The sequence below is a fragment of the Nicotiana attenuata genome, chromosome 10 (assembly GCF_001879085.1).
Source record: "Nicotiana attenuata strain UT chromosome 10, NIATTr2, whole genome shotgun sequence".
NCBI classification, from domain to species: Eukaryota; Viridiplantae; Streptophyta; class Magnoliopsida; order Solanales; family Solanaceae; genus Nicotiana; species Nicotiana attenuata.
In genome coordinates, this window is record NC_031998.1 from 34,951,660 (window position 1) to 34,971,099 (window position 19,440).

Consider the following 19,440-nt stretch of genomic DNA (forward strand, 5'->3'; position numbering starts at 1 on the left):
CTACACGTGAAATATTAAACTGCTGACATATCATAACACGTAAAAGCAATAATATAGCAACACGCGGCAGTCTTATTTGATAGAATAAGAAAAGGCACGGGAGGGAAACACCCACGAGAGAGTACCGAGCCTAACAACATAGGGCTAAAGAGAGAGCCAAAAAAGGATCTTTCGTGTATAATCCTGCATAATCTCGAATGTTATCAGTTCCGGTACGTAGACCAAATAATACAATGCAAGCAAAAGTTCCACTGGCAAAGACTGAATCAAGACAGTAAAGAGGGAAGATTCATGAACCTTCAATTAATGAGGAGGGAAATCAGAATCGTTACGAAATTCTCGTGGACAGTTACGATTACCAATTATAACGGATCATTAATACCATTAAAGCTCGTAATGATTTAGCCATAAATGGAAGGAAACGTTATATGTGTAAACCTCTATATAAGAGGAGAGAATTTCACTTGTAAGGACATCTGAGACAATATTGGAATATATTCATTTACTTTTCTGCTTTTCTCGAAATTCACTATATTGACTTTGCAATCAATTATTTTCTTATTTATTCTTGTTATTTTCCTTTGACACCACTGAGAAAGTGAGGCAAAACTTGGTTATCAGAAGCCTGCTTTCTTCTAAAATTAATCTTTGACCGAAAGATATATTTTTGGTTAAACAAATTGGTTCCGTTACTAGGAATCTGATAATCTTTTCACTTTTCAAATTCATTTTTCTGTCAAACAACCATGTCGACTGCCAATGACAACAACCAACAGAACCAACAGAATCAACAAGAGGGTGGAACTCCAATCCCTTCACCCCAACATTCTCCCCAACACTCCCGAGAGGGGTCACCTCAAAGATAAACATCACATACGAAAAATGAACAAGGGGACGATCAAACTGCTGAAGACGCATTAAAATAGCTAATTGCAGAACACGTCAACAATGCCTTTGAAGCTTTCGTTAGTGGATTGCCAACTGTACCACCAACTCCACCTCCAAACAACACTGCAACCACTGAAAACCCATGCTCGGGACTTGCTAATTCAGGCAGCGGAGGAACTCCCAGCGAATCTTGCGATGGAAGGTCAGGTACCCTAAATAATTCTGATTTAAAAAGTTTAGTACTAACTTTGCAGAAGCAGATCAAGGAGCAGAATGATCGCATAAAACAAATACCTGGTGTGCCACCCGTGATTAAAGGAGGGGATATTGACAAATATTCACAACAGCCCTAGAAGCCAAGTGCCGCCCCCTTGCCGATTCAAAAAAAGTTTAAGATGCCCGATATTCCGAAGTATGATGGAACAACTGACCCACAAGATCATGTAACTGCGTTTACAACTGGCGTAAAAGGCAATGATTTAACCAAGCAAGAAATTGAGTCGGTGTTGGTCAAAAAATTTGGCGAAACACTCACAAAAGGAGCACTAACATGGTATTCTCTTTTACCGGAAAATTCTATTGATTCTTTTGTTGAGCTTGCAGATTTATTTATGAAAGCACACTCGAGAACCCAAAAAGTTTAAAAGAGGATGGAACACATCTTCAAAATAAAACATGAAGATACAGAACTACTCAGGGAATTTGTGGATAAATTTCAGCGTGAAAGAATGATGTTACCGCGTGTACCTGATAACTGGGCGGCCATGGCGTTTGCAAGTAACTTAAATGAAAAAAGCTCAGAAGCCACGAGGAGGCTCAAAGAAAGCTTACGAGAATTCCCTGCTACAACTTGGAATGATGTTTACAACAGGTATAGTACGAAGCTGCGATAGAGGAAGACACTATCACTCAGTCACGGGGAGATGAAAGAACAAGTTGGAGGCGACCAGAAACTGAAAAAGGTGCGGTAAGAACAGGTACGGACCTTACATGGGACCAGCAGGACCGGATTCACGTTCTAAACAAGAAAATTCGAGGTACGGTTCTAGATCAAGAGACAGAGATGCGGGTTCATCATCCAAGTTTGGGAAAGAGCGAGATACGCGGGATAGCAGTGTTAATACGAAGGCAAAGATTGGTGATTACAGTTTCAATGTTAGCACTTCTGAGTTGGTAGCTGTTTTAAGAAGTATGGGAGATAAGGTGCAGTGGCCAAAAGAAATGAGGTCGAACCCTAGCAGAAGAAATCCAGATTTCTGGTGCGAGTTTCATAACGAGCACAGACATAAAACAGCAGATTGCATATTGCTACAAGGTGAAATAGAGCATTTGTTAAAACAAGGTTATTTAACCGATTTGTTTAGTGAGAAAGGTGTTGATACCCAATTTTTCCCTATATTTTTTTAATATGCAAAATACCTTCAAAATAGCATGTATATGCATATATAAGTATGTCCCAATGTTTTATTATTTTCCCTAATTTTTAAAAGATTTTTAAATCAATTTATTGCCTTATTTTATCAAGAAAAACTCAATAATTATTTCCAAAATTATCATTTTGGTTATTCATTTATTGGATTCTCATATTTACACTAAAATATAGCTAACATAATTTTTGCGCATTTTTTACAAATTTATTTAGTATTTTAAAAGCTAATTGCATATAATTGCAATATTAGCCTCTTTTAAGGTTTAATTGTGTTTATAATTATAAAATTGACTCCAGTATTTTTAATTTGATAATTATGTATTACTAATCATTTCAGTACCTTTAATTTATTTTTAGAAATTATTTTACTATTTTTATAAAATAAACAAGGGAAAATGGCTATTTAAATATTAGCCCATTTTCATTTCAACTTTTAGCCTGATTTGGCACCCCAATTAGACCCAATCCTAAAACCCAGTTACCCAGCCCAAATCCTAATATACCCGACCCACGAACCTTTTGAAATAACCAGCCCGGATCCCCATTCAATCCAGGCCGTTAATCAAAATGATCAACGGCCACCTTTTAACCTAATTTCTTCTTAATTCCCCATTACCCCCCAAACCCTAATCACTTCTCACCGATAGCCGCCCTTAATTCCCCCTTTCTCCCAAACTCTCTCTCAAACCTAGCCGCCGCCTTCTAACACCACCCTAAAATCGCCTGAATCAATGGCTTCCAAAGCCATTAAAGGCCTGTATTTGCCTCCTGTGACTCCTACATGCTCGATTATTATGGTTTCAAGAAAAGCCAAGACTCAAGCTTGGTCCAGACCTCGGATGCTTTCAGTTCTATGGCTGTTTCCGGCCATCTTTGACCTTGTTCCGGCCAGCCATGGCTATTCAAGCCTGACTCTTGGCTTTTCCTGCTCAGATCAATGACCTTCCAAGCCTTTCTCACCATCTAGGTTCTTCTGAAACCCTAACCTTCGAGGTTCTTCTGATTCTTTTAGATCCGTTGTAGATCTGCGTTTTCTCTAAGCTTTTAAACGTTTTCTCAAAGTTTCTTTCAAAACTTTACCTTCAGAACCTTTATCTTTTCCGATTTAGGGTTTTGTTAAGTTATTTAGAAGTTTCTCTAATCTTTAGCATGTTCTACTGTGTTTCTTTATGTTGTTCTTCTACTGGAGTGTGCATGTTAAAATCTTAATTCTTTCTTAAGGTTTCTGATTTTATTTTTCTTTGTTGATATTTTTGCCTGATTCTTTTGTCTTTCATCCCTATACTCGATTGATGGTAGAACCCTAAATTGGGGTTCATTCGAGTTTTGAGACTATTTGCTATGTGATTTGCTTGTTCCTCATCTCTGAACTTGTTGGTTTCGAACCTATTNTAATAACATGAAACAAGAAAGAACTGAGAACCCTAATAGAAAACTAAAAGATAGGAAATCTTACTTAATAAATTTTATTCTGATGAAATCACACTAACACATAGCTAACCAAGATCACAACAGACTAATAACCAGGCACAAAATCAAAACAAACATTAACGGAAATTAAATGCGTATCGGAGTAGAGGTTTAACAAGTATGAGAACAAGAAACAAACTAAACAAAATAAAGAAAGGAGAACCAAACTTAACTGACGCTCGAGACTCTGCCACTCTCCGATCTGACGTTTGAACCAATCCGGTGACATTCGACCACCACTGACACTGAATTCCTCATGAGGAAGACGAAAGGATCGCGTAGTATTAATTTGGAGAGGTTTGGGGCAATTAGGGTTTTGTCCGGAAACTTTGAATCCATATTCGAGAAGTTCCGGCCATTTTTGAGGATCAGGGCCTTGGGGGTTTGATAGAGGAGGTCGTGGTGGTCTTATGGTGTAAATTTGGTGGGGTTTGGTAAAGGTGGTATCCTGGCCGAAAATTTCGATCTAATATTCGAGCATTTTGGTTACGATTTGAGGGAAACTAGGTTGGGGGTTGGAAAGAGGAGGATGAGAGGATTGAGGGGTGTAATTTTTGAGCGATTTGGAGCTTCGCCGCCGCCGGCGGCGATTTCCGACCGGCGGCGGACGGTGGCAAGAGGGTGGAGATACGGCGGGGTACGGTGAGGTACGGTGGGGTACGGTGGTGGTGTTACAGTTGTACGAGGAAGATGATAAGTGTTCTTGAGTTCATACAATTTTTCGGACACTTTTATTAAACCCCTTGGACTAATGAGGACCGTTAGATGATGGGGAACGGAGGGCCACGATTAATTGGTCTAACATTATTTCAAAACAACGTAGTTTCTCCCCTATACTACGTCGTTTTAAGAGCTTTTGGACCGGGCAGTTGGGCTAGTTTTGGACAGGTTTCAAGTGTGCAAATTTTAGGCTTTGATTTGGGCTGGGGTGAATTTAGCCCAAATTCCTTTTTTTTGATTTTGTTTTCTTGCTTTTGTATTCTATTTATTTATTTATTTATTTTGGTATTTTAGTATTTATTTTTTTTTTTTCTAGTTTTATAAAAATGCTAGAACAAAACAAAGACTCAATTAAGCTATTTAAACTTCCTAAAATTACTTAAAAAACTCTATTTAGAAATAAAACGCAACAATTAACAATTAAGAGCGCAACAGCCTATTTTTTGCAAGTTTTCTTTAAACTTTATTCTAAATCTAATTAATAACTAATTAATACTAAATTTTTAAAAATAAAAATCCCTAAATGCATGTGCGTATTTTCCTGTATTTTCATATTAAAATGCAACCAATTAACACCAAAATTCACACAAAAATTCACAAAAATTGTAAAATAATAAAGAAATCAATTATTTGAAACTTTTGGAATTAATTTGCTTAGGGCAAAAATTACGTGCTCACACCAACGTATAGATACTCGTCACCATGCCTATACGTCATACCCGACAAGAAGCAATTAGAAAATATGACACAACTCCTAATCCCTCAAGCTAAGGTTAGACCGGACACTTACCTCGAACTTCCACGGCCAACTCAATCCTCAAATACCGCCTTTCCTTTCGAATTTGGCTCCAACACAATCGTATCTATACATAATCGACTTAATAACATCAAAAAATGCTAAACAATCCAATTCCAATGCTTAATTATAACTTTTTTTAATCATTCTTTCCAAAAAACCCAAAAATTGACCCCGGGCCCGCTTGGTCAAAACACGAGGTTCGGACCAAAACCCGATCACCCATTCACCCACGAGCCCGAATATATAATCTGTTTTGAAATCCGACCCCAAAACGAGGTCAAACTCCCAAATAATCAAAAAGCCCTAACTCTACCCAAATTCCCAATTTTCTACCCTCAATTTCATGTTTTAAGCCTAAATATCTAATGGTTGATGATAAAAATGGAAGGAAACAAGTCAAAGATTACTTACCTAAGAGGTTATGGTGAAGAAGCTCATCAAAAATCGCTCCAAGAGGTGTGGAGAAGAAGAAGTTATGAAATTTGGTTTAAGTCCCGTAATGATACTGTTTTTGAACATTTAAAATAACTGGGAAGATTTGGACTACGCGATCGCGGACCAAGGGATGCGATCGCATAGAGTAAATGAGGCTGAGCACTGCGATCGCAGACAATACCATGCGATCGCATAGAACAAAATGAAGGCTGGGGGCTAACACATTGCGATCGTGGAGGAAACAGTGCGATCGCATAGAACAAAAATGGACCTCTCAGGTTTAACTCTACGCGATCGCGGAAGGTACTATGCGATCGCATAGAACAAAACAGAACCGCTGAAGTTTACACTATGCGATCGCGGACTTATTGTTGATACCCAATTTCCCCCTATTTTTTTATATGCAAAATACCTTCAAAATAGCATGTATATGCATATATAAGTATGTCCCAATGTTTTATTATTTTTCCTAATTTTGAAAAGATTTTTTGAATCAATTTATTGCCTTATTTTATCAAGAAAAACCCAGTAATTATTCCCAAAATTATCATTTTGGTAATTCATTTATTGTATTCTCATATTTACACTAAAATATAGCTAACATAATTTTTGCGCATTTTTTACAAATTTATTTAGTATTTTAAAAGCTAATTGCGTATAATTGCAATATTAGCCTCTTTTAAGGTTTAATTGTGTTTATAATTATAAAATTGACTCCAATATTTTTAATTTGATAATTACGTATTATTAATCATTTCAGTACCTTTAATTTATTTTCAGAAAATATTCTACTATTTTTATAAAATAAACAAGGGAAAAATGGCTATTTAAATATTAGCCCATTTTCATTTCAATTTTTAACCTGATTTGGCACCCCAATTAGACTCAATCCTAAAACCCAATTATCCAGCCCAAATCCTAATCTACCCGACCTACGACCCTTTTAAAATAACCCGCCCGGATCCCCATTCAATCCAAACCGTTGATCAAATGATCAACGGCCACCTTTTAACATTTCCTTTTTAATTCCCCATTACCCCCCAAACCCTAATCACTTCTCATCGGTAGCCGCCCTTAAATCCCCCCATTCTCCCAAATTCTCTCTCAAACCTAGCCGCCGCCTTCTAACACCACCCTAAAATCGCCTGAATGCGCCTGAATCAATGGCTTCTAAAGCCATTAAAGGCCTGTATCTGCCTCCTGTGACTCCTACATGCTCGATTATTATGGTTTCAAGATCATACTTTGAAGAAGCTTGGTCCAGACCTCGGATGCTTTCAGTTCTATGGCTGTTTCCGGCCATCTTTGACCTTGTTCCGGCCAGCCATGGCTATTCAAGCTTGACTCTTGGCTTTTCTTGCTCAGATCAATGACCTTCCAAGCCTTTCTCACCATTTGGGTTCTTCTGAAACCCTAACCTTCGAGGTTCTTCTGATTCTTTTAGATCCGTTGTAGATCTATGTTTTCTCTAAGCTTTTAAATGTTTTCTCAAAGTTTCTTTCAAAACTTTACCTTCAGAACCTTTATCTTTTCCGATTTAGGGTTTTGTTAAGTTATTTAGAAGTTTCTCTGATCTTTAGCATGTTCTACTGTGTTCCTTTATGTTGTTCTTCTACTGGAGTGTGCATGTTAAAGTCTTAGTTCTTTCTTAAGGTTTCCGATTTTATTTGCTTTGTTGATATTTTTGCCTGATTCTCTTGTCTTTCATCTCTATACTCGATTGATGGTAGAAACCCTAAAATTTGGGGGTTCATTCGAGTTTTGAGACTATTTGCTATGTGATTTGCTTGTTCCTCATCTCTGAACTTGTTTGGTTTCAAAACCCTAATTTCTTTGGACCTATTCGAGTTTCTGAAGTTGTTTTATCTACTGCTCGACTGAGTTTCGAAATCTTTGTTTCAACTTTTGTTTCTTTGTATGATTCTGACTTCCTACTAAACTCTATAAGATCTTTTACTTGACCCCTTTTGCATGCTATTGGATACTCCCACTTCTCTGTTACTGAGGTGACTACCATGTTCCTATAGTCCACTACTTAGTGTTTTTGTGATTGCATGACACTTCTCTTTGCCATGGATTCAACCTTGCGTGCTTAATGTTTATGCACTCTTTATAGGCTAAATTTCCCTCTCAAAATAACCCTTAATTGTGGACTGATTTCGGACCTCCTCGTGTAAGTGTGATTGATTCTTTCCTTGTTTACTGATTTCCCTGTTTCTTGGGTTCATTTTAAAGCTTTCCTTAGCCTTTCGATTCTCCTATTTCTGACTTGGTTTATTTGTTTATTCATGAATCAGTAATTTCGAATCCCTGACTCCTTGATTTACTATGCACTGATTGCCCCTATATTCTGTAGCTTTACTTTGTTTTCTTACCTTATTTGGTTAACCGAGTCTTTCAAAGATTCTTCCCTTAATTAAACCCTTATGTATTTACCCCTAATTGTCTACTTTGCACAAGATGCTTACTTGATTTCTTTCCTTAAAAGTTTTCTGTCCACTACCGTTTGGTTTTAACCCCTTGATTAAAGGAAGTCTTTGATACTGATTGATTTTTAATTGATACACGGTTCCATAATTATTTTCTTGCCTTACTTTCTACCTATTTTCAAACTATAAATACCCGGCTTTTCCATTAACAAACAGACACGAACACTCTTAGTTTCTGAACTCACACTCACACTCAAAAGTATTCTCTCTTGTTACTTCTATTGTGGCCTGTTCTCGAGCCCTGCTACTTGCTTTTACTGTATTTTGCTCTTTGAAACTGGTATGTCCTGATTAAGATTTTCAGCAATCACAACAATGTGTTTATTTAATACTTTTACCCTCTTGTCTGCCTACTGCTTGTGTTTAGTTCAGTACTTATTTTAGCATGTTGCAATTTCCTTTTGCCTGTTCTGCACCTACTATGCATCCTAAATGTGTTTGATGCTAATGGTTTGTTTGAGGCATGACAGTATTAAGTATTACTGTCTATGATTCAAACTTGATTCCCCTGGAATCATAACCTCTATGTCACCATCATATGTTGTGTATTCTTGTTGATTTCGCAAGCATAACAACACTCTCTATTGCTGTGTATGCCCAGAATTAGCTAATTCCTAAGTACATAGGCTCTTTGCAATCCCCAATCCCTGGAACCCTTTGTGTGAAATCCTCAATCCTGTAATTGTTTCCCAGCCCCTCTTCCCCTCTTCTGTGCTTTCTTAGTTCTTTAAAACTTTGTTTCTTCACTTGCACTCTCTCTTAGACTTAAATTCTGCCCCCCTCTTGTGAGCCTCGCCTTGGGACCCTTTGAGCTCCCTCTGAACTTGGACACTTGAGGGCTGGCACTTCCACACTGCACTTGTCCCTATTCTGGTAATACAATTTGGGAGTTGAGCACTGCCCTGAGTCCCATTGAGGCTCTTAGGGAACTCTGACACACTCAAATTGGAGAAAGGCTTTGGATCGACGGTCTTTGAGTTGGTCTATCTCATAATTCAGGCAGGAAGTCAAGAATCAGGCCTTTTAGGGTTGTACTTATTTTCTTTGTATTTTTCTGATGTATTTGTTACTCTGGTTTGTAATAATTTGTAAAGAATACTCGGGGCTGGCTAGTGAAACAGGGTTGGGGTAACTATGCATGCAAAGGGTAGAAATCATGCCTATAGGACTGTTCTAATTCTGCATATTCAACTACATGTAGAAATCATGCCTATAGGACTGTTCTAATTCTGCATATTCAACTCCGCCTAGAAATCATGCCTATAGGATTGTTCCAACGCCATTCTACAAAATTCAAACTGCATTTAGAAACCATGTCTATAAGGTTCAATTTCTGCATTTAGATACCATGTTTTAAAACAAGTTCTGCATTTAGAAACCATGTCTATAAGGTCAATTTCTGCATTTTGATGCAATGTTTATAAGTTTTAAAACAAGTTCTGCATCTAGAAACCATGTCTATAAGGTTCAATTTCTGCATTTAGATACCATGTTTTAAAACAAGTTCTGCATCTAGAAATCACGTCTATAAGTGTATAAAATTAGCAACGTGTAGAAAACATGCCTATAGGAGTTTCTAAATGAATCTGATTCGCTTCACCCATTGCTAGACGTAAAATCAGTAATAATATATACCACCACCTACAGAGCCTGTAATCAATTTGTTAATTCCGCATCTCTTTTGGATAATCTAAGTCCCCCAATGTTAACAAGCATGCACTTTTATGATTTCAAACAATTCATTTTTTGAGCTTTACTGTCTTACCACCTTCTGAGTTCAATAGATACCATGCCTATAGGATCCCGTCTGAGCACTTAGGCAAACCTTAGAGTAATAATAAAAACTGAATCCGCTTCTGTTAATTATTACAACCAGCAGGCAGTCCTGATTCGGGCTTCTTATCTGAATTATGTAATAAACCAATCTGCCCTAATCGTTTAGACTCCTTCATATTTAATTCTAATCAGACCTAAGCAGTACGTGCAAGACATGCTATTATGTGCTTTTTTTCTGTGCAAGGAGGTATAATTGAGCCTTATATGTCCAAATAAGCCTAATATCCTTCCCTTTTTAGGATTAATAGTCCTAAGTGCCTCCGGGACTGATAGGATTGGGACGGGTAATAGCATGCATTAAGTAATTGATACCAACCCGCGCTTTAAATACCTTAACGGGGTGGGATGGGTAGATATGGATATGATGACCACGCGATAATGTCACTTGTAGACCCTCATTGAGGAGTGATTACCGGACATTGTGTGGGGTGATCCATATTATTAATAAACCTAGGACCCCTCTCCCTTCATTCTTTATTTCTTTTCCTTAGCATTTTAACTCTTTATTTTCAAATCAGCTTTTCTAATTGCTCTTGCAAACCTTGTTTACTTTCAAACCATTATGTGCTGAAATCCCCTCTTATTTGAGCCTTATTTGTTTATATGTTAATTTTACCCAAATTCACAATAATTGTCTGGCCGGGAACCACACTAGTGGATTCTGAGGGGTGCCTAACACCTTCCCCTTAGAATAATTTCAAGTCCTTACCCTATCTCTGGTTATTCAAATCGAATTCTTTTGGTGTCCTAATGCACCCTAATCATTAGGTGGCGACTCTTCAAACCCAGTTCCCAAAAGGAATGAGTTGTCCTTCCAAATGTCATAAACCCGATTTCGCGAGAAAAAGGGGCGACTCTGCTGGAGATTTTTTAGGCTTTTACCATTTCAGACTATTATTGTGAATTTATGCTTCTTTACGCGCAATTATTTGTTTATTTCTTTTAAGCATTCAATTTCCTTTTCGATTGCAAAACTGACTTGTCTTTTTGTTTCTTTCCTTTATTGCCGCTTTAAATTATGAAACTGTTGTATTTACTACTTTCTTAAACGTGCAAATACGTGACAACATGCCTTTAATTGTTGCATAATCATTCTCAACATCATATTCCACTCGTGCCAAACAAATCCTATAGCAACGCTTATAATGAGTGGTTGCGCTCTTCTGATATTATCACCCCCTAAATCCAGAAAATGCATATTTGCGGTAAAACCAGTCGATCAACGGTGTAGTCGACAGTTTCGTGCCTTTCCCCCTTGAGTTGTTCGCTCAAGGGTACCAGTCTAAAACCCCATAGAAACCTTACTCTGTTTATCTGTGCATGCATCATGGTCAAACCTACCCGAGTCAGTTATGTTGTCCCCATAATGACTCTTTAAGGTAGCCTTGTCCAAAGTCCACTGGGTTTCCTTAAACCCAAAACGGACATCATCACGTTCTGTGCATTTATTTGGAGAACTAAATGCTTTTATGCCAATTATTGATGTTAAATAGTCGAGTCCGGTGAGGATCTAACCCTTCTGTCTTGTAGATAATGAGGCACGAAATCCCCAGATTCGGCATGGTTACCAACATCCACCCGAGACTGCTAAGCTGGTGGAAGATCTTCATTCCAGTGACCAGACTCTTGTCCGAAAATATCTAGGGAATCTACCCTCCCTCCTGGAAATCCAACCCAACAACAAGATCATAGAAGCTGCTACTCTATTTTGGGATTGTGAAAGGTCCGTCTTCCGCTTTGGGGAAATTAATATGACACCTTTGCTAGAAGAGATATGAGGATTAGCCAGTTTGGTATGGGAGACTCCGGGTTTATTGATGCCTGAGAACCTCAAGGGCAGGGGTTTCCTCAAAATGATGGGTCTGAAGAAGAATCCAGAACTGACATGCCTCAAAGAATCCTATATCCCCTTTGATTATTTGTACGAGAGGTACGGTCACAGCAAATCCTACCGTACCTATCCTGATGAGTTTGCCATCACCTCATTGGGGCATATTCAGCGAAGGGTCTTTGTATTCATGTTCTGTTTTCTGGGGCTAATTGTGTTTCCAATGAAGAAAGCGAGAATCCACACCCGACTAGCCATGGTCACTAAAACCTTAATGAAAGGAATTGGAGGGCAACCATTCAGCATTGTGCCTATGATCATCGCGGAAATATACCGAGCCCTAGAAAAGTGTCAACGGGGAGCTAGTCACTTCGAGGGTTGCAATTTGCTACTTCAACTGTGGCTCATGGAGCATCTACAAAAGGGTGAATACCGACAAGAGATTCAACGAAGGGACTGGGACGATCGTATCGCTTTCCATCACCCAAAGCGAATGAATTATATCCCCGATATGTTTGCTCAGCCGGAGGATGCCAAAGGATGGTTCAAGCTATTTGATAATTTGACCGAGGAGCAAGTACAATGGATGTTCGAATGGTTTCCGACAGAAGAATTCATCGCCCGATCCCGAGACGCGCCTTTTCTGATATTAATCGGTCTGAGAGGAACGTACCCTTACGTCCCTCTCCGAGTTATGAGGCAAGCTGGTAGGAAGCAGGTTGTACCCAGGGTCGACAAGCTGAGTCACTTCCGGGCTGACTTCCAGGATGATGATAGCCCTTACAAGTGCCAAGCTCAGCATATGTGGCACTGTAAGATCGTCACGGGGAAAGATACCATCGAACCATATAGATACCACGCCGGTTGTACTCCCTACTATTCCGGTTGGTTGGAGGATAATCATAATGGTCTGAGTTAACCTGGGTTTGTTCGAGGTCACAGGATCATAGATGAAAAGGCCGAGGCACAGGTCAAATACAACCAACTACGCAAGAGAATCCGGGAGTGCGAAAATGAGCAACGTGAGATACAAGAAGCCAATCAAAAGTTAATGGAAGGACATGGCCGTCAATGCCAACAAGCGACCAGGATACCTGGAGCGAGGCAAAGTGGAGCTGGAAAGAAGGTTTCTCAAAAGGTTCGAAGACTGTCGGAATGCTGAAGGAAACAAAGGCGGACATGTAGCCAGAGCCTACCTGCTGCTGGGACATCGCGAGTTGGGAAAGCTGTTCGATGGAGCCAGGGATGCCGAATCTTGGGAAGGTCCTTCTGGGACCAAATAGATAGGAGTTTTCTTCTTTTTATGAAATGTAATAAGGCCAATGGCCACTAGCGACTTGTATTTCCTGTTATTTAGTGTCGATTTTGGATTCGTCTACTTTTTTATCAATAAAATGAGGCATTTAGCATTCCAAGTTCTCCAAATCAACTTGTCGCTAGGCCTACCTCGGGCACAAAGAGGTCCCCAAATTAGGACACGCTTTACATTCTCGCACTATGTGTTTTAATATTGCAACATCTTTTATGATCCTTACTAACTTGTTAGCATTCCAAGTTCTCCAAATCAACTTGTCGCTAGGCCTACCTCGGGCACAAAGAGGTCCCATTGAGGCTCTTAGGGAACTCTGACACACTCAAATTGGAGAAAGGCTTTGGATCGATGGTCTTTGAGTTGGTCTATCTCATAATTCAGGCAGGAAGTCAAGAATCAGGCCTTTTAGGGCTGTACTTATTTTCTTTGTATTTTTCTGATGTATTTGTTACTCTGGTTTGTAATAATTTGTAAAGAATACTCAGGGCTGGCTAGTGAAATGGGGTTGGGGTAACTATGCATGCAAAGGGTAGAAATCATGCCTATAGGACTGTTCTAATTCAGCATATTCAACTATATATAGAAATCATGCCTATAGGATTGTTACAATTTTGCATATTCAACTCCACCTAGAAATCATGCCTATAGGATTGTTCCAACGCCATTCTGCATAATTCAAACTGCATTTAGAAACTATGTCTATAAGGTTCAATTTCTGCATTTAGATGCTATGTTTATAAGTTTTAAAACAAGTTCTGCATCTAGAAACCATGTCTATAAGGTTCAATTTCTGCATTTAGATACCATGTTTTAAAACAAGTCCTGCATCTAGAAACCACGTCTATAAGTGTATAAAATCAGCAACGTGTAGAAAACATGCCTATAGGAGTTTCTAAATGAATCTGATTCGCTTCACCCATTGCTAGACAGAAATCAATAATAATACATACCAGCACCTACAGAGCCTGTAATCAATTTGTTAATTCCGCATCTCTTTTGGATAATATAAGTCCCCCAATGTTAACAAGCATGCACTTTTATGATTTCAAATAATTCATTTTTTGAGCTTTACTGTCTTACCGCCTTCTGAGTTCAATAGATACCATGCCTATAGGATCCCGTCTGAGCACTTAGGCAAACCTTAGAGTAATAATAAGAACTGAATCCGCTTCTGTTAATTATTACAACCAGCACGCAGTCCTGATTCGAGCTTCTTATCTGAATTATTTTATAAACCAATCTGCCATAATCCTTTAGACTCCTTCATATTTAATTCTAATCAGACCTAAGCAGTACGTGCAAGACATGCTATTATGTGCCTTTTTTTCTGTGCAAGGAGGTATAATTGAGCCTTATATGTTTATATGTCTCCCCAAATATGCAGTATGTGTTTTGTATGTCGCCTTAGAATTTTACCTTTGAAACTCCAAATAAGCCTAATATCCTTCCCTTTTTAGGATTAATAGTCCTAAGTGCCTCCGGGACTGATAGGATTGGGACGGGTAATAGCATGCATTAAGTAATTGATACCAACCCGCGCTTTAAATACCTTAACGGGGTGGGATGGGTAGATATGGATATGATGACCACGCGATAATGTCACTTGTAGACCCTCATTGAGGAGTGATTACCGGACATTGTGTGGGGTGATCCATATTATTGATAAACCTAGGACCCCTCTCCCTTCATTCTTTATTTCTTTTCCTTAGCATTCTAACTCTTTATTTCTAAATCAGCTTTTCTAATTGCTCTTGCAAACCTTGTTTACTTTCAAACCATTATGTGCTGAAATCCCTCTTATTTGAGCCTTATTTGTTTATATGTTAATTGTACCCAAATTCACAATAATTGTCTGGCCGGGAACCACACTAGTGGATTCTGAGGGGGTGCCTAACAGCTTCCCCTTAGAATAATTTCAAGCCCTTACCCTATCTCTAGTTATTCAAATCGAATTCTTTTGGTGTCCTAATGCACCCTAATCATTAGATGGCGACTTTTCAAACCCAGTTCCCAAAAGGAATGAGTTGTCCCTCCGAATGTCATAAACCCGATTTCGCGAGAAAAAGGGGGCGCGACACTTAGCTATGCGATCGCATAGCACAAATATCTGGACACCAGCAGACAGCAGATTTCTGCAATTTCCTAAGTCCAAAAACACTCCGACGCCTATCCGAAACTCACCCGAGCGCGTGGGGCTCCAAACCAAATATACACACAACCTCAAAAACATCCTACGGACTTATTCGAGTAATCAAATCACCAAAATAACATCATGAACATCGAATTAAACCTCAAGATCAATGAAATTTCTCAAAACTTCTTTAAACATCAAGTTTTGCTTTTAAGGTCCGAATCCCGTCAAACGAATTCCGTTTCTTACCAAACTTCACAGAATCATCTTAAATCATATAAAAGACCTGTAACGGGAGCCGGAACCAAAATACGGGGCCGATACTATCATGTTCTAATCGAATTTTATTTCAAATTCCTTTAAAAAATATCAGAAAACAATTTTCTTCAAAAATTCATTTCTCGCGCTTGGGACCTCAGAATTTGATTACGGGCATACGCCCAATTCCCATATTTTCCTACGGACCCTCCGGGACCGTCAAATCACGAGTCTGGGTCCGTTTACCAAAAATGTTGACCGAAGTCAACTTAAATACATTTTAAGTCAAAATTTCAATATTTCACAGATTTTTCACATAACAGCTTTTTGGCTACACGCCCGGTCTGCGCATGAAAATCGAGGTGAAGAGAAAAGAGGATTTTAAGGCCTCGGAATGCAGAATTTAATTTAAAAGCAAGTGATGACCCTTTTGGGTCATCACATTCTCCACCTCTAAAACAACCGTTCGTCCTCGAACGGACATAAGAAGGAAGTACCTGAGTCGGGGAAAAGATGGGGATAACGGCTCCTCATATCAGACTCGGAATCCCAGGTCGATGTCTCAGGAGGCTGACCTCTCCACTGAACACGAACAGAAGGAAAACTCTTCGATCTCAACTGACGAACCTGCCGGTCTAGAATAGCTACCGGCTCCTCCTCATAAGACAAGTCCTTGTCCAACTGGACAGTGCTGAAATCTAACACGTGGGAGGGATTGCCGTGATACCTCCGAAGCATGGACACATGAAACACTGGATGCACGACTGATAAGCTCGGCGGCAATGCAAGTCTATAAGCTACCTCTCCCACTCGATCAAGAATCTCAAACGGGCCAATGAACCTAGGGCTAAGCTTGCCCTTCTTCCCAAATCTCATCACGCCCTTCATACGCGACACTCGAAGCAATACTCGCTCATCGACCATGAAAGCCAAATCTCGAACCTTGCGGTCGACATAACTCTTTTGCCTGGACTGAGCTGAACGAAGCCTATCCTGATGATCCTGACCTTGTCCAAGGCATCCTGAACCAGATCCGTACCCAACAACCGAGCCTCTCCTGGCTCAAACCATCCAACCGGAGACCGACACCGCCTACCATATAAAGCCTCATAAGGAGCCATCTGGATACTCGACTGGTAGCTGTTGTTGTAGGCAAACTTCGTTAAAGGCAAAAACTGATCCCACGAGCATCCAAAGTCAATAACACAAGCTCGGAGCATATCCTCCAAAATCTAAATAGTCCGCTCAGACTGCCCGTCCGTCTGGGGATGAAATGCTGTGCTCAACTCAACACGTGTGCCCAATTCTCGCTTAACTGCTCTCCAGAAACGCGAGGTAAACTGCGTACCTCGATCCGAAATGATAGACACGGGTACACCATGAAGACGAACAATCTCCCGGATGTAGATCTCGGCTAACCTCTCGGAAGAATATGAGACTGCCACAAGAATGAAATGTGCCGACTTGGTCAGCCTATCAATAATGACCCATACTGCATCGAACTTCTTCCGAGTCTGCGGAAGTCCAGTAACGAAGTCCATAGTGATCCGCTCCCACTTCCACTGCGGAAGCTCAATCCTCTGAAATGAACCACCGGGCCTCTGATGCTCGTACTTGACCTGCTGACAATTCAAACACCGAGCCACATATGCAACGATATCCTTCTTCATTCTGCGCCACCAATAATGCTGCCGCAAGTCCTGATACATCTTCGCGGCACCTGGATGAATAGAGTACTGGGAGCTATGGGCCTCCTCTAAAATTAACTCTCGAAGACCATCCACATTGGGCACACAGACTCGGCCCTGCAATCTCAAAACTCCATCATCACCTATGATAACCTGCTTGGCACCTCCGTGATGCACCGTGTCACTAAGGACACACAAATGGGGATCATCAAACTGCCGATCTCAGATACGCTCCAATAAAGAAGAACGAGCGACCGTGCAAGCTAACACACGGCTGGGCTCAGAAACATCCAACCTCACGAACTGATTGGCCAAAGCCTGAACATCCAAAGCAAACGGTCTCTCACCGACCAGAATATAAGCTAAACTGCCCATGCTGGCTGACTTCCTACTCAGGGCATCGACCACCACATTGGCCTTCCCCGTATGATATAAGATGGTGATATCATAGTCCTTCAACAACTCCAACCACCTCCTCTGCCTCAAATTCAACTCCTTTTGCTTGAACAAATACTGAAGACTCTTGTGGTCCGTGAACACCTCACATGCCACGCCATACAGATAATGCCTCCAAATCTTCAATGCGTGGACAATGGCTGCCAACTCCAAATCATGAACCGGATAGTTCTTCTCATGAATCTTCAACTGTCGCGAAGCATAGGCAATGACCTTGCCATCCTGCATCAATACTGCACCAATTCCAATACGAGAAGCATCACAATAAACTATATAAGGCCCTGAACCTGTGGGCAAAACCAACACCGGTGCCATAGTCAGAGCTGTCTTGAGCTTCTGAAAGCTCGCCTCACACTCATCCGACCATTTGAACTGGGAACCCTTCTGGGTCAACCTGGTCATCGGAGCTGCAATAGATGAAAACCCCTCCACGAACCGACGATAGTAGCCTGCCAATCCCAAGAAACTTCGAATCTCTGTAGCTGATGCTGGTCTAGGACAGTTCTTGATTGCCTCAATCTTCTTCGGATCCACTTGAATACCCTCTGCTGATACAACATGACCCAGAAATGCAACCGAACTCAACCAGAACTCACACTTAGAGAACTTAGCATATAACTGACTATCCCTCAAAGTCTGAAGAACCACTCTAAGGTGCTGCTCGTGCTCCTCCTGACTGCGGGAATATATCAATATATCATCAATGAAGACTATCACAAACGAATCCAAATAAGGCCTGAACACTCGGTTCATCAAATCCATAAAAGCTGCTGGGGCATTTGTCAACCCGAATGACATCACCAAGAACTCATAATGCCCGTACCGAGTACGGAAAGCTGTCTTAGGGACATCGGATGCCCTAATCCTCAACTGATGGTAGCCATATCTCAAGTCAATCTTTGAGAATACCTTGGCACCCTGAAGCTGATCGAACAAATCTTCAATCCTCGACAGCGGATACTTATTCTTAATTGTAACCTTGTTCAGTTGCCGGTAATCAATACACATTCTCATTGACCCATCCTTCTTTTTAACAAACAACACTGGCGCACCCTAAGGCGAAACACTGGGTCTAATGAAACCCTTCTCGAGCAAGTCTTGCAATTGCTCCTTCAACTCTTTTTACTCAGGCGGGGCCATACGATACGGCGGGATAGAAATGGGCTGAGTGCCCGGAGCCAAATCAATGCAGAAATCAATATCCCTATCGGGTGGCATACCCGGCAGGTCTGAAGGAAATACCGCAGGAAACTCCCGAACAACGAGCACAGAATCAATAGGAGGGACCTCAGCACTAGAGTCGCGAACATAAGCCAAATAGGCCAAACACCGGTTTTCGACCATACGTCGAGCCTTCACATAAGAAATGACACTACGAGTAGAATGACCACGAGTCCCTCTCCACTCTAAACGAGGCAAACCCGGTAAGGCTAAGGTCACCGTCTTGGCATGACAGTCCAAGATAGCATGGTAAGGTGATAACCAGTCCATCCCCAATATAACATCAAAATCAACCATGTCCAGAAGCAACAAATCTACACGAGTCTCAAGACCCCCAATCACCACAATACAAGAATGATGGACTCGATCTACCACAATAGAATCACCCACCGGTGTAGACACATAAACAGGAGCACTCAAAGAATCACTAGGCATGACCAGATACGGTGCAAAGTAAGATGACACATACGAGTACATAGA

The 19,440-nt window shown here is 40.4% G+C and overlaps 1 protein-coding gene across 1 annotated transcript; it reads right to left on the minus strand.

The window, feature by feature from the left end:
- LOC109233903 (RNA-directed DNA polymerase homolog) lies at positions 18,328–18,747 on the minus strand (the record flags this gene model as incomplete). The annotated part of the gene is made up of 1 exon (XM_019399754.1): positions 18,328–18,747. A coding segment is annotated over exon 1 (420 nt), but the record flags the coding sequence as incomplete, so codon positions are not given.